The 14,143-nt window shown below is 42.8% G+C and overlaps 1 protein-coding gene and 1 long non-coding RNA gene across 4 annotated transcripts in view; both read right to left on the bottom strand.

Moving 5' to 3' along the window:
• Positions 1-906: 906 nt before the first annotated feature.
• LOC125139369 overlaps positions 907-14,143 on the bottom strand; it is a 22,966-nt gene continuing 9,729 nt past the window's right edge. Inside the window, exon 2 of the long non-coding RNA XR_007138424.1 lies at positions 907-1,747. This is a non-coding gene — a long non-coding RNA (uncharacterized LOC125139369). The remainder of the gene's footprint in view (positions 1,748-14,143) is intronic.
• Positions 3,778-14,143, bottom strand: part of akt3b (v-akt murine thymoma viral oncogene homolog 3b) — a 20,968-nt gene continuing 10,602 nt past the window's right edge. For all 3 annotated transcript variants that reach the window (XM_047802955.1, XM_047802956.1, XM_047802957.1), the window contains 9 exons: positions 11,221-11,286; positions 11,056-11,124; positions 8,856-8,978; positions 8,291-8,419; positions 7,125-7,223; positions 6,800-6,915; positions 5,618-5,705; positions 5,228-5,330; positions 3,778-4,250 (listed from right to left, as the gene is read on the bottom strand). In XM_047802955.1, the coding sequence (XP_047658911.1) occupies positions 4,165-4,250; positions 5,228-5,330; positions 5,618-5,705; positions 6,800-6,915; positions 7,125-7,223; positions 8,291-8,419; positions 8,856-8,978; positions 11,056-11,124; positions 11,221-11,286 (879 nt within the window). In that variant the 3' untranslated portion in view covers positions 3,778-4,164. The remainder of the gene's footprint in view (positions 4,251-5,227; positions 5,331-5,617; positions 5,706-6,799; positions 6,916-7,124; positions 7,224-8,290; positions 8,420-8,855; positions 8,979-11,055; positions 11,125-11,220; positions 11,287-14,143) is intronic.

Raw genomic sequence — 14,143 nt, forward strand, 5'->3', positions numbered from 1 at the left:
ACTTTTAGTAAATCAGTACATTTTGGACTGGTGTCTGGACCAGGTTGTTCATTTAAGCTTCACAGCCTTGATTTCTGTAACAGAAGAGCTAGAAATAAGCTGGCTCTATCTTTCCTTTTAATTTCTCGCTTAGGAAGTATAATCAGGACACTGACTTTCATCAAGTCTTGTATATTTTCTGTTAATAAACCACCACCACCAAAAAAAAAAAAAAAAAAAAAAAACCTTTTCAAAGGATCTATTCTTTTCTCTTTCATACAGTATGGAATTAAGTGTTACACAGGGTGCCATTACTTTTGGTTCTGCAAATCAAACGTATCCAATAGTGTACTTTTAAGTGTTGGACACATCCTTGGTCGTTTTGGGTAAACGTGAGCTGATCCAGGTTTCGATTGCTGCATCGACCTCACTTGATCCAGTGGCTTCCAGAATTAATGGCACCCTTCATTAAAAAGGGCAAAAAAATTTTTGTTTTGTAATTTTTTGTTTTGTCAGCTGTAGATTGGACATATTGCACACTGTGAAGTAAGTTATATGATAAATATTGTTTCATTAAGGTATATATACAACCGAGGGCAAAAGTTTGCATCCCACCTTATGCGTTTTTAAACGGAACAAGGGTAAATGTGTTAATATTGTTTTAATATACATTATAATTTATTTACAAATCTAAAGCCATTAAAACTGATGTAAAAGAGGATATAGGCATGAACATTTAAAAAAATTCAGAAAAAGAGTTGGAAATGTATTTATCTCCAATATTAATATCTGAATAACGTACAATTTGGTTTTTTTTGTACCGTTATTCTGGATAAACCTGCAAAATTCAAAAGGGGACGCAAACTTTCGCTCAAATGTTTCTACAGGTTTATTAGAAAACCAGACAACACAACAAACACAAAGCAGTTCGTTTTTTCCGTCATTTTATTATAACTTAAAATAAATATGACCAAAGAGCAACAAAGCAGGAGACTTTACTGTGAACCTGCCGCATCGCTTTGGTATTAAAAACAAACAAAACAAATCCCACAGAACAATTTAACAAGTGGCGTCGAAGAACCGGGAAAAAAAACCGTGACGCGTCCTTCGTTTCTTTCGTTTTAAAATGACGCACCTTTCTCACACCTGAAGGAGAGACGGAGCGTAACGGCGGCATGAGTGAAAAGTATAACTGTGGTACAAAAATACACTGAAAGGGAGAAAAGACGAAAATCTCATGATACCGATATTTAAAAAACCTTTACGTAGCTTCGTCGTTAGCGAAACCTGCAATACGAAGAGAAAACGTTTCAATTTTAACTTTCACCTTCATCTCATTGGTGCAGATTTAAAAAAAAAAAAAAAAGAGGCGGGGCTTAAAGACCACAGATTCTGAATGTGTATCGCAGATCAAGTATCACCGTGGGGAGCTTTGTGAATTTGTTCAATACTGACTGACTTGTACAGTGCAACGCTACACTCATATGCGGGAGTGCCATTACTTTTGGATCTAGGAACCATTCGTATTGAATATTGCGCTTTAAAGTGATTTTGGGGAAACGAGATGTGGTCTGGGTTTCGGTTAGCCACATAGTCCTTATGTCATCCATCGGTGACCTCCAGAATTATTGGCACCCATGATTTAAAATGATTAAATAAATTAATAATTTCATATATTGTTCTTGCATCTCCAAAACAAATCTATACGGTCCGGGTGGAAGGAGCCTATTCATTCATTCATTCATTCATTCATTCATTCATTCATTCTCTCTCTCTCTCTCTCTCTCTCTCTCTCTCTCATTCTCTCTGTGCTGATCAGAATCGTCTGTAAGCTCATGAATGAGGAAGAGGGCAGACGGCACTTTCTCCAGCGCTGCGCCGAGAGCACGTGGCTCATTCCCCGTGTCTCAAAACAAACGCGCGTCAGCCTTCTTCACCCTCCGCGGTTACCATGACGATCAGCATCCGACAAGAACGTTCGCACGCGTGTAAAATAACTGCAACCCCGTAGATTTGCGCTCACGATATTTCACGGGCGAAAGGTGCCGACGATTCTGGAGGACACTTTATACCACGTTCTACAGCTGAACTGAACTGTGTGATGTCAGAACAGCAGCCAAAATAAACAAAAAAAACCAAACATGTAGAGTAAGAGTTAGATTTGTGTTGTGAAAAGAGTAGCTTGAGTAGTTGATCCTTGATTTGTTTCTTTCTAGGATTTTACAGAATACAGCACACGCACGAATCTTCATGCGTAACGATGCTCATCTGCAGTGAGGTTTCTGTACATAGAGCTACCGGGTGTGCGTCAGTGCTGGACCACGTGAAATTTCACAGCTATCTATCGCCAGGAACTGTTACGACGCTGCCCGGATTTTATAGACGTCATAATTAGAATTTCTTCTATTTAATATATCATCTATAAATATTATTTATATTCGTATTTATCTCCGTTGTATGTGTTTCCCCTCTTTGTTTTCATTAAATACTTCTGTAAATGACTATAAAACTTCTGATAAACAGAGCCGGTCTGATCCGGGATCAGGTTTTCGTGTCTCGAATATCCGAGATTTTACTCACGGATGAGTGCAAAAGTTTGTGCACCTGTAGACGATATTTTAAAGCTGTTTATGTTTGTTAGCTAAAGCAGATTCGTTTTTTTTTTTTCATTTCAGAATTTCAAAAGTCATAATTATATCCAAGTCGTACGTTCGAATCGGTTTTTTTGGCTTTAATTCTTTAATTTCTTTTCACTTCCCTGATCGATTTTTTAAATCATGTGTTTTATAAATAAAACTGAATTAAACTGAATGGTGAGCCCTCCCTCCTCATATTTCCATTCATGATTACTTGATTTCTAGGCTTCATAGAAACCTAAATGAGGTTTTTTAAATTTTATGTACTTACATTTATATTTTAAAACAATCCATTTAATGTTTTAGCGCTAGAATTTTTTAAGGATTAAACTGTCTGCTTTATAAAGGACGGTGATAGTTCTGCAAAAAATACTCCTTTGTACAACCTTTTTGCACTCGGATTTTTGAGAGAAAACTTTAGAAGCTTGTTCCTCCAGAAAAGAACAAAAAACTGATCCCAGATCAGCGCTCTGACATTCTATACTGTAACTGAGTTTATGTTTAACAGCAAAACCACCTCAAACCTCTCTCTCTCTCTCTCTCTCTCTCTCTCTCTCTGTCTCTGTCTCTCTCTGTCTGGCTCTCTCTCTCTCTCTCTCTCTCTCTCTCTCTCTCTCTGTCTGTCGCTCTCTGTTGCTCTCTCTCTCTCTCTCCTTCTCTCTCTCTCTCTCTGTCTGTCGCTCTCTGTTGCTCTCTCTCTCTCTCTGTTGCGCTCTCTCTCTCTCTGTTGCGCTCTCTCTCTCTCTCTGTTGCGCTCTCTCTCTCTGTTGCGCTTTCTCTCTCTCTCTCTCTCTCTCTCTCTCTCTCTGGTTTGAGTGGTTTGTCGCCTGAGTGAGGTTTATGTTACGGTAACTGGCAGTTTTGCGTCCTGTAAATGAAATCTTTCCCTTTTGAACAAAAATAATAACGAGAAACCTTAGTGTCTTTTTCCCGTACACGTTTCCCCGCAGAGTCACAGAGTGCGAGAGGCGGAACGTTAAACCGAGCGGCGCAAGAACACAACAAACAAAAGGTTTCGCAAACCAAGAACCCTGTCTCTCTGTCCATCGGTCTGTCTGCACGCATAAGGCAACATTTTTGGTTTTGTTCCCCAAAACGGCTCTTTAGAACAAACACACGCAAAAACAAAAAAAAAAACCTATGAGCTCAACATCAATAGTAATACTGATGAACATAATTTAATGCACTGAAAAAATAAAAATAAAAAAATAACACAAACAAAAACCAAACAAAAATATTCCTGCTGTAAACAACCACAATGCTGCAAATCTACAAGACTTTCTTCTCTTTTTTTTTGTTCTTTTTTGACCAGGTTCAGTTGAACCCATCTGTGCAAAAAAAAAAAAAAAAACCCTTTTTCCCCCACCATCAAAAATAAAAATAAACAAAACCAAAATGAAAACTTCCCCAAGTCATTAAATAATTAAAGAGAAACCAGGAGAAGGAGGAAGAGGAGGAAGGGAAAGAGTGCAGACTTTTCCTAGCATGGCTACGTAATTTCCTTAAATGGCCTCGGATGAAAACACTGGCGCTGGAGAACGAGCGAGCTTCACTCCCGCCCACTGGCTGAGTAGGAGAACTGTGGGAAATGTGGTCTTCTCTCACTGTCAGCTGAGTCCATGCCGTCCTCGTCAACTATAGACAGAGTGAAGAGTGGGAGAAGGAAAGGGGGAAGAGAGAGAGAGAGAGAAGGGGTGTGAGAGACACTATTGACTTTAATATCTGAGCATCATCTTGTTATGGAGTGAAGAAGGAACAGAGACATTGTGACTTGCAGATGTGTCGCAATTTCCAGACAATAAAATGTTATCTAAAACTCCACACCATCATCACACCATCTCACACCATCATCACACCATTATCACACCATCATCATACCATCATCACACCATCTCACATCATCATACCATCATCACACCATCATCATACCATCATCACACCATCTCACATCATCATACCATCATCACACCATCTCACACCACCTCACACCATCATCATACCAGCTTCATACCATCTCACACCATCATCATACCATCCCACACTACCTCACACCATCACACCACCTCATATCATCATCATACCATCTCACACCAACATACCATCTCATACCACCTCGCACCATCATCATTCCAGCTTCATACCATCTCACACCATTATCACTACATCTTCACACCACCTCACACCAACATCATTACATCTAACACCATCATCATACCAGCTTCATACCACCTCACACCAACATCATACTATCTAACACTATCTCACAACACTTCACACCATGTTTATCATCTCACACCATCTCATGCCATGTTTATACTCTCACAACCACCTCATACCATTTCTCACATCATCTTACACCATGTTTACACAATCTCATACCATCTCACATAATACCATCTCTCGCACCATCTCACACACAATCTCATACCATCTCACACAATCTCATACCATCTCACATAATACCATCTCTCGCACCATCTCACACAATCTCATACCATCTCACATAATACCATCTCTCACACCATCTCACACAATCTCATACCATCTCACACAATATGTATTTTCATCCAGAATAAAGTCTGGAAAATACAATAAGGAGGATTTTCCCTTACACTTCTCCGGAGGGGTGATGGTGATGGTCTGAGCCGTGAACTCCTCGTCAAAATATCTGGTGTCTGTCTCAGACGAGACCTGGGGCATAAATGGGGGGATGAGCTGAGAGAGAGAGAGAGAGAGAGAGAGAGAGAGAGAGAGAGAGAGAGAGAGGTTTAGTTCTTACATGTAAAATAGTTTTTGTTGGAACTATAAGAAGAGTGTAACCTCATTTACATTTAATCACATTGCCATGGTAACAGTCAGGGAGGTGGAGCCTCATCACACAAAAATAAGACCGAACTGTGCGGAGGTAAAAAAAAAATACAAATGGCCACCTCCTTAAACCCGAGCTAGGTTTCAGCTGCACAGTGAAATGCTGATGTTAATTAAAGCCGCATGTACGCTACCTTTTTGTCATAAACGTCCTGCCAGTCCAGCGTAGAGAAGAAACTGTGTCTCATGATCTCTTTAGCATCATCTGGACCTCCTCCCAGTCTGAACACCGAGATTGAAGAACATCCATGAACATTTACGAACATCCGTGATAATATAACAGCAAACATCAGCTTAGTGTTTATCCAGTTAGTATAATGCAGAAGAACAGCAGAAACTTTACTGTAAATGAGTCCATTAGAAACAGATACAATTAAAAATTCATATTTGCACGCAAACACACACACACACACACACACACACTCAACTCTCTCTCACGCACATACACATTCTCTCACACACTCTTGTGCACGCACAATCGCACACTCTCACACACACATACACACTCTTATACACTCTCTCACACACACACGCACATACACACTCTTGTACACTCTCTCACACACACATGCACATATACACTCTTGTACACTCTCTCACACACACATGCACATACACACTCTTATACACTCTCTCACACACACACGCACATATACACTCTTGTACACTCTCTCACACACACACGCACATACACACTCTTGTACACTCTCTCACACACACATGCACATATACACTCTTGTACACTCTCTCACACACACATGCACATACACACTCTTATACACTCTCTCACACATACACTCACTCTGGCACACTTACACACACTCTCTCTCACACACACATTCTCTCACACACTCACACACACACACACACACACACATACACATTCTCTCACATACTCTTGCGCACACACACTCTCGCACACTCTCTCTCACACACACATACACACAAAGACACTCTCTCACACACACACAAACTCACAAACACACACTAACAGAAACACATACACACACTGATTCACACACACAAGCTGATTCACACACACTTCCTCTCTCTCTCACACACACAGACACAGACACACACACAGACACACACACAGACTCACACACAGACTCACACACAGACTCACACACAGACTCACACACAGACTCACACACAGACTCACACACAGACTCACACACAGACTCACACACAGACTCACACACAGACTCACACACAGACTCACACACAGACTCACACACAGACTCACACACAGACTCACACACAGACTCACACACAGACTCACACACAGACTCACACACAGACTCACACACACCTACCTTTTGTTGGGGTCTTTGATGAGCAGGCCAGAGAGCAGAGACTTGGCATCAGCAGAGAGCGTTCTGGGAAATTTGATTTCTTCCATAAGAATCAGTTCAAACAGCTTCTCATGGTCCTGGAAGCAGAAACCCAAACACACACACAAGGTTTGACTAAACACACAAATTAAAGCCATTAAATAAATTAAAGCCCAATGTCATGCATGTTTATGCAACGCAATGCTACACACCACACCCACCCACACACACACTCACACACAAACGACAGGAACAGTGACTCATGCACTAGAATAGGACACGTCTCACGGCCTCATCTCCAACATACCTGATTATAAAATGGAAGGCGTCCACACATCATCTCATACATGACCACACCGAGTCCCCACCAGTCCACCGCTCGGCCGTAATCGTTATCCTCCAGCACCTGAGCGCAGAGAGATCACTTCCATGATTACGTTACACTCCGACACCAATCGCTCACCTCATCCTCCAATACCTGAGAATTTAGTACTTCAAACAAGTGTTTGTGTTTTTTTACCCCCAAGCCTACTAGGGGCAAATTATTCATATAAAAGGTCTAAAGAAACAGTTTTTTTTTCCACACAAATCTTTAAAGTAAACGGTGATATGAAACCCATCACTGCTCTCTGGTCAGGGATACGAGTCGGTTAATGGATGTGAGGCAGATGTGAAATGTGAGTCAGTGAATGTTTGCGAATCGGTTAACAGAATTGACTCAGCTGTGCCTCGCTAGTCTGCTACGGAATACGAGTTACAGGGCACGAGTCACATTAATGGACGTGAGGCAGCTGTGGTATACGAGTCAGTTACAGGATGCAAGTCAGTTAAAGGAAGGTGAGGCAGTTTTAGAATGCGAGCTGGTTACATTAGAATGTTACCTAATTACCCAAGTAAAGTCAATTAACAGAAGTCAGTCAGCTACGTAACGTATCATTTATATGTTGCAATTGGTTATGGAGAGGGGGGCACAGTGGCTTAGTGGTTAGCACGTTCGCCTCACACCTCCAGGGTTGGGGGTTCGATTCCCACCTCCGCCTTGTGTGTGTGGAGTTTGCATGTTCTCCCCGTGCCTCGGGGGTTTCCTCCGGGTACTCCGGTTTCCTCCCCCGGTCCAAAGACATGCATGGTAGGTTGATCGGCATCTCTGGAAAATTGTCCGTAGTGTGCGTGTGTGTGTGTGAGTGAATGAGAGTGTGTGTGTTTGTGTGCGTGTGTGCACCCTGTGATGGGTTGCCACTCCGTCCAGGATGTATCCTGCCTCGATGCCCGATGACGCCTGAGATAGGCACAGGCTCCCCGTGACCCGAGGTAGTTCGGATAAGCGATAGAAAATGAATGAATTTGGTTATGGAGTGTGAGTGAGTTACAGGCCACAAGTCAGATACAGGATGCGAGTCGGAACCCAGATACCAGTAAGTTATAGGATGTGACCTGGTTACATCAAACGAGGGGACATGAGCAAGGCTCTACCTCGGGTGCCAGATACTCCGGAGTTCCACAGAACGTCTTCATAGTGGCGGCGTCAGTGATTCCCTCCTTACACAAGCCGAAATCTGTGATCTTAATGTGGCCGTCCTTGTCCAGCATCAGGTTCTCCAGCTACACACACACACACACACACACACACGTACACACAGTGAGTGTTGCATGAATGTATAATCCTCTGGTGCGTGTGTTAGTTAGCGAGCTAACACGAGCAGTTTTATTTGTTAAAAATCCTGTCAGATTTATTTAGATTAGCTAACTTTAGGAGTGAAGACAGCAACATTCACAAATACGATTCAGCAATCCTGTCATCTTATTCAACTACGTGGCTAGCTGTAGCGGTAAATATAATGAGCCCTGTCAGATCCAGCTAACAATGGAAAATTCATATTATGCTCATGTATGAATTCAGCTACTTGAATATGTACTTCCGTATATGGGATCAAAAACACCTTCACATTCATGTTCACTGCCTCGTCTGCGGAGCTGCTTGAATTTCCATCGTGTAAACTCAAAGACACACAGAGCGCACCGATGAGCCGGAGCTTACCTTAAGATCGCGGTAAACAATTTTAGCAGAGTGCAAATAATCCAGTGCAGAGACGATCTCGGAGCCATAGAAACGGGTCCGGTCTTCCGAAAACACACGTTCTCTCGACAAATGAAAAAACAGCTGCGGAAGAAAAACAAACAGATGAACAATTAATTAAACAAAAAAAGGGATTTCCAATCTTCTCTTCAAAGAGGCTGTCGAGCCCCATCCCCCCCCAAATAAAACACTGGTTTTAATTACACAAGAGAGTTCAGAAGTAGCGGTTAACAAAGAAACGCTAACGAAGTGTAAATAAATTCCTCGAGAACACAGAACTTGGTCTAATTACATCACACTCACAAACAATACAGCAAGCTAGCCGGCAGCTAGCAAGGAGTCGCAACGAAAAGATAGTTAATGTTTATCGTTCAATTGTCTAACGAAATTGTGTTTACAAACAATTGTGCTAGTAAGCTAGCTTGAATAGGGTAAGCTACTTCACTGTGAAATTAAACCTAGTCACCAAAGGCCTAAGGTTAGTAACAACAGGTAAACAAAACTAGCGAATAAAATCAGTCGCACAATAACCAATTCCGCTAGTAAGCTTACGGTACACAAATCAATTTAGTATAAAAACTGATTTAGGTTACATACAAAAATATAGACATCAAAAGCAAGAGTTATTGGCTACTCGTTAAAGGTCTTGCTCAGGGGCCCAACAGTGGCAGCTTGGCAGCGCTCGGGTTTGAACACTGATCCTCTGGTGAACAAGTCAGAGTAGCGTTAGCTAGCTTCCTAGTATACATTTCTACTCTACTGGTGCTGGTCACACAATATAATAGTTTCAGGGCTGTTAAGTGTCACGCATTGAGAGTGACAGTCACACATTTGGGTATTTTCTCACGTTCTCCCACCACACATCGTGTTTATCACGCAGAAAAACGTTTTGACTATTTATCATATATTTAATAAGCCGCAGGACCCAAAATGTATCGGTCCGCACCACTGTCTCTAACTGGGCAGGAATCAAGCGTGTCTCAGTTCTTAGTCGAGCCCGACACTTATCAGCCAATCAAAAAAAGAGGCTACAGAATAGCCAATCAGAAAATAGCACTATTGTATCTGGGTAAGATTTAACGCAACAACCAATTTAAAAACAAACACATTCATTAGCGACGGTATTTTCGATGGTCGGTTTGAACAAAACCTCAACACGCAACAGCTTGTCTCTGGATGGGACATTGTCCTCAATCATGACCCTAAAAATGTCTGGGCTTGTGCTGAACTGTTTTATATGGGAGCAACAAAAAGGCAACAAACACTTACAATAAACACCACCAGTCATAATCTCTCTCCCACACACACTCTCACACACACACTCTCACACACACACACACACACACACACACACACACACACACACACACACTCTCACACACACTCTCACACACACTCTCACACACACACACACACACACACACACACACACACTCTCACACACACACACACACACACTCTCACACACTCTCACACACTCATTAATAAATGGAAATTGAACAAATACTTTGTATTTGATTAAAATGTGGTCAGTGATCCTGGTGAAACACAGTTTTTTTGGTGGGGGGTGGGTGGGTGGGGGTTTGCTGTGGGGTTGAAAATGTCACTCTTGCCTGTCTTCAAAACTTGAGAGCCCTGTAGTTTGCCTAATCTTAGCTAGTTTACTTCCAAACATGCCACTTTCTTGATATAACAGCTAACCAAATATTAGCTAGCTTACTAGCAACGGCGTCTAACGATGCTCGTCTAATAACAATGTAGTTCATCTAAAGGTGGCTAACATTGATTGCTAAAACTGGACTGTCTATTCTATGAGTAAAGTAAACTTGTAGTCATATTTACTAGTAATCTAGCTAACAATGGGCTAACTATTATATTACAAAGTTGACTAGTAGCCATGTTTGTCAATAAGCTAGCTAATAGTAAATATGTGACTCGCATCATCAGCCATGTTTGTCTGTAATCTAGCTAACATCGGGCTAGTTCTTATATCAGGAAAATAAACGAGTAGCCTTTCCTGACAGTAAACTAGCTAACAGTAGGTTTCTCTAACCTGTTATAATTTGATGGATTTTGGAACTGGACGAACAAAACAAAATGTTTGTTTAACAAAATCATTCAATAATATTTATCCCTGAAAAGATCACGCGTCGTGGCTCACCTCTCCGCCGTTGACGTACTCCATCACGAAGCACAGACGATCCTTGGTCTGAAATGAGTACTTCAGAGACTGTGATATGGGAGATACAGAGGATATCAGCCGCCTTCTTTACTCTTTTTTACATTTTTTTTTAGAGAACAAGTGTTCAGTAAAAAAATCACTCACGGTTAAAAAGGGATGCCTAGTGTTTTTTAATACCCTGCTTTCAGTCAGAGTGTGGGCCACTTCATCCTGAACACAGAGACGAGGAGAGGAGAGGAGAGGAAGAAATGGACAACAAATATGACCAGGTTAAGCAGAAGCTCACCCAAACTGGACAAGTTGAAGATTGAACAATGATCACACACATACACACACATAGAGCCGGATTAACGCAAAGGCAAACTAGGCATGTGCCTAGGGCCCGATTGGTGGGATGGGGCCCAGACAGAGGGACAAATATATATATATATATATATATAAAAATTATAATAAAAATAAAATAAAATGTACAAATGTCCTATCTACAGTTTATTTCATTATTTATTAATTAAATAAAAATAGTGACGATGTTTATTTAAACCATAGACTGTATTTATATAGAGGCGCCAGCCAGTTAAGTCCGAGGAGACGTCAGCGGCGTTCAGACGTCAGAGCGGGACAACAAATATAGCAGGCAGGTGTGTTTTGAGTTGTAGGCTGACTGTGAAGATGCTTTCGGGTGCGGCAAAACGTAAAAAGAAAAAAAATGAAGAAGAACAAAAGAAGAGACAGCGGGGGGCTTTGCAAAAGTTTCTGTTGGGCAGCCATCTGACAGCTGTGAACGCGATGGAAGATGCGGCGGGAAATGCGGCGGAAGACGCGGTGGAAGATGCGGCGGGAAATGCGGCGGAAGACGCGGTGGAAGATGCGGCGGAAGACGCGGCGGTAGACGCGGTGGAAGATGCAACGGGAAATGCGGCGGAAGACGCGGTGGAAGATGTGGTGGGAAATGCGGTGGGAAATGCGACGGAAGACGCTGCGGGAAATGCAGCGGAAGACGCGGCAGGAAATGCGGCGGAAGACGCGGCGGGAAATGCGGCGGGAAATGCAGCGGAAAATGCGGCGGGAAATGCAGCGGAAGACACGCTGAAAGATGTGGCGGGAAATGCGTCGGAAGACGCGGCGGGAAATGCGGCGGAAGACGCGGCGGGAAATGCGGCGGAAGACGCGGCGGGAAATGCGGCGGAAGACGCGGCAGAAGACGCGTCGGGAAATGCGTCGGGAAATGCGGCGGAAGACGCGGCGGGAAATACGGCGGAAGACGCGGTGGAAGACGTGACGGGAAATGCGGCGAAAGACGCGGTGGAAGACGCGGCGGAAGATGCGGCGGAAGACGCGGCGGAAGACGCGGCGGGAAATGCGGCGGAAGACGCGGCGGGAAATGCGGCGGAAGACGTGACGGGAAATGCGGCGAAAGACGTGACGGGAAATGTGGTGGAAGATGCGGCGGAAGACGCGGTGGAAGATGCGGCGGTAGACGCGGTGGAAGATGCGGCGGGAAATGCGGCGGAAGACGCAGCGGGAAATGCGGCGGAAGATGCGGTGGAAGATGCGGCGGGAAATGCGGCGGAAGACGCGGTGGAAAATGCGGCGGGAAATGCGGCGGAAGATGCGGCGGTAGACGCGGTGGAAGATGTGGCGGGAAATGCGGCGGAAGACGCAACGGGAAATGCGGCGGAAGATGCGGTGGAAGATGCGGTGGAAGATGCGGCGGGAAATGCGGCGGAAGACGCGGTGGAAAATGCGGCAGAAGACACTGTGGCGCCCGTCAACATCAGCGCCGTCACAGAACGACAAACTGATGGAAGAACAGCAGCCAGCCAGAAGTGAGCCCAATATCGTTTTGCAGCAGCCTCTAGACCCAGAAAGGGTATTAACAAGCTACCCAGTCCCAATGGATGAGGATAATTTAATAGCATTTAATAGAGCCGTGTAATGACGTATAAATAATGAATATCAAAAAATAGTCTGTTTAATATACAAAATAGTCTGTTTAATATACAACATAACCAATTTGTAACTAAAGACTGGGCTATGTAAAATGTGTTAACTTTTATTAGTAACTTTGGTCGGATAAGCGGTAGAAAATGAGTGAGTGAGTGAGTGAGTGAGTGAGTGAGTAGTAACTTTTTGGTAAGTTTCAGATTTCAATTCATAAATAGCATCGATGGAGAGGGGCCCAAAAAATGCAGCCTGCCCAGTGTAGTCCATTTATTTAATCCGGCTCTGCGCACACACACACACACACACACACACACGTATGAATGTATAATCCTCTCAGGTCAGTGTATGTTAGTTACCGAGCTAACATGAGCAGTTTTATTTGTTAAAAATCCCATCAGATTTATTTATTTTTATATTAGCTAACTGCTAAGCTAATATAGCAGTAAATACAGCAACATTGATGAACATGATTTAGAAACCCCGTCATCTTATTCGGCTAAGCGGCTAGCTGTGGCGGTGAATATTATGAGCCCTGTCAGATCCAGCTAACAACGTTTAGGAAAATTCATATGCTAACCCTTGATTTTATTATGCGCGTCATAAATTATAGCTACTTAAAAATTTACTTCAAGTAATTATATATATATATATATATATATATATATATATATATATATATATATATATATATATATATATATATATATATACACACTGTACACTTCATGTTCTTCTCAAACTGGACAAGTTGAAGACAGACCAATGATCAGGTCACCTGTATCTTGCAGACCTGTCCAGGTTGTGTGCGCTCGTACCTCCGCTTCAACTATCCACATCTGCCTTCATTAAAAGTGCAAGCATTTATGAATATGCATAAATATGCAAATTAGAAACATGTTCTCCTGCAGTCCTAAATAGCACCTTAACACTCTGCTCTTTATAGAAACACTCCAAGCTCGTTCGGTGAGTCCGTACCCATGATAGCCCTAGAGACCTGTCCTGGTCTGACAGGAGAGGAACCCTGCTGCTGTAGCTCATCTTCCTCAGTGTGTGATGTTTTGTGCATTTTGATGCTTTTCTGCTGATCACGGCTGTAAAGACCGATAGCTGGAGTTCCTGGAAG

The sequence above is a fragment of the Tachysurus fulvidraco genome, chromosome 18 (assembly GCF_022655615.1).
Source record: "Tachysurus fulvidraco isolate hzauxx_2018 chromosome 18, HZAU_PFXX_2.0, whole genome shotgun sequence".
NCBI classification, from domain to species: domain Eukaryota; kingdom Metazoa; phylum Chordata; class Actinopteri; order Siluriformes; family Bagridae; genus Tachysurus; species Tachysurus fulvidraco.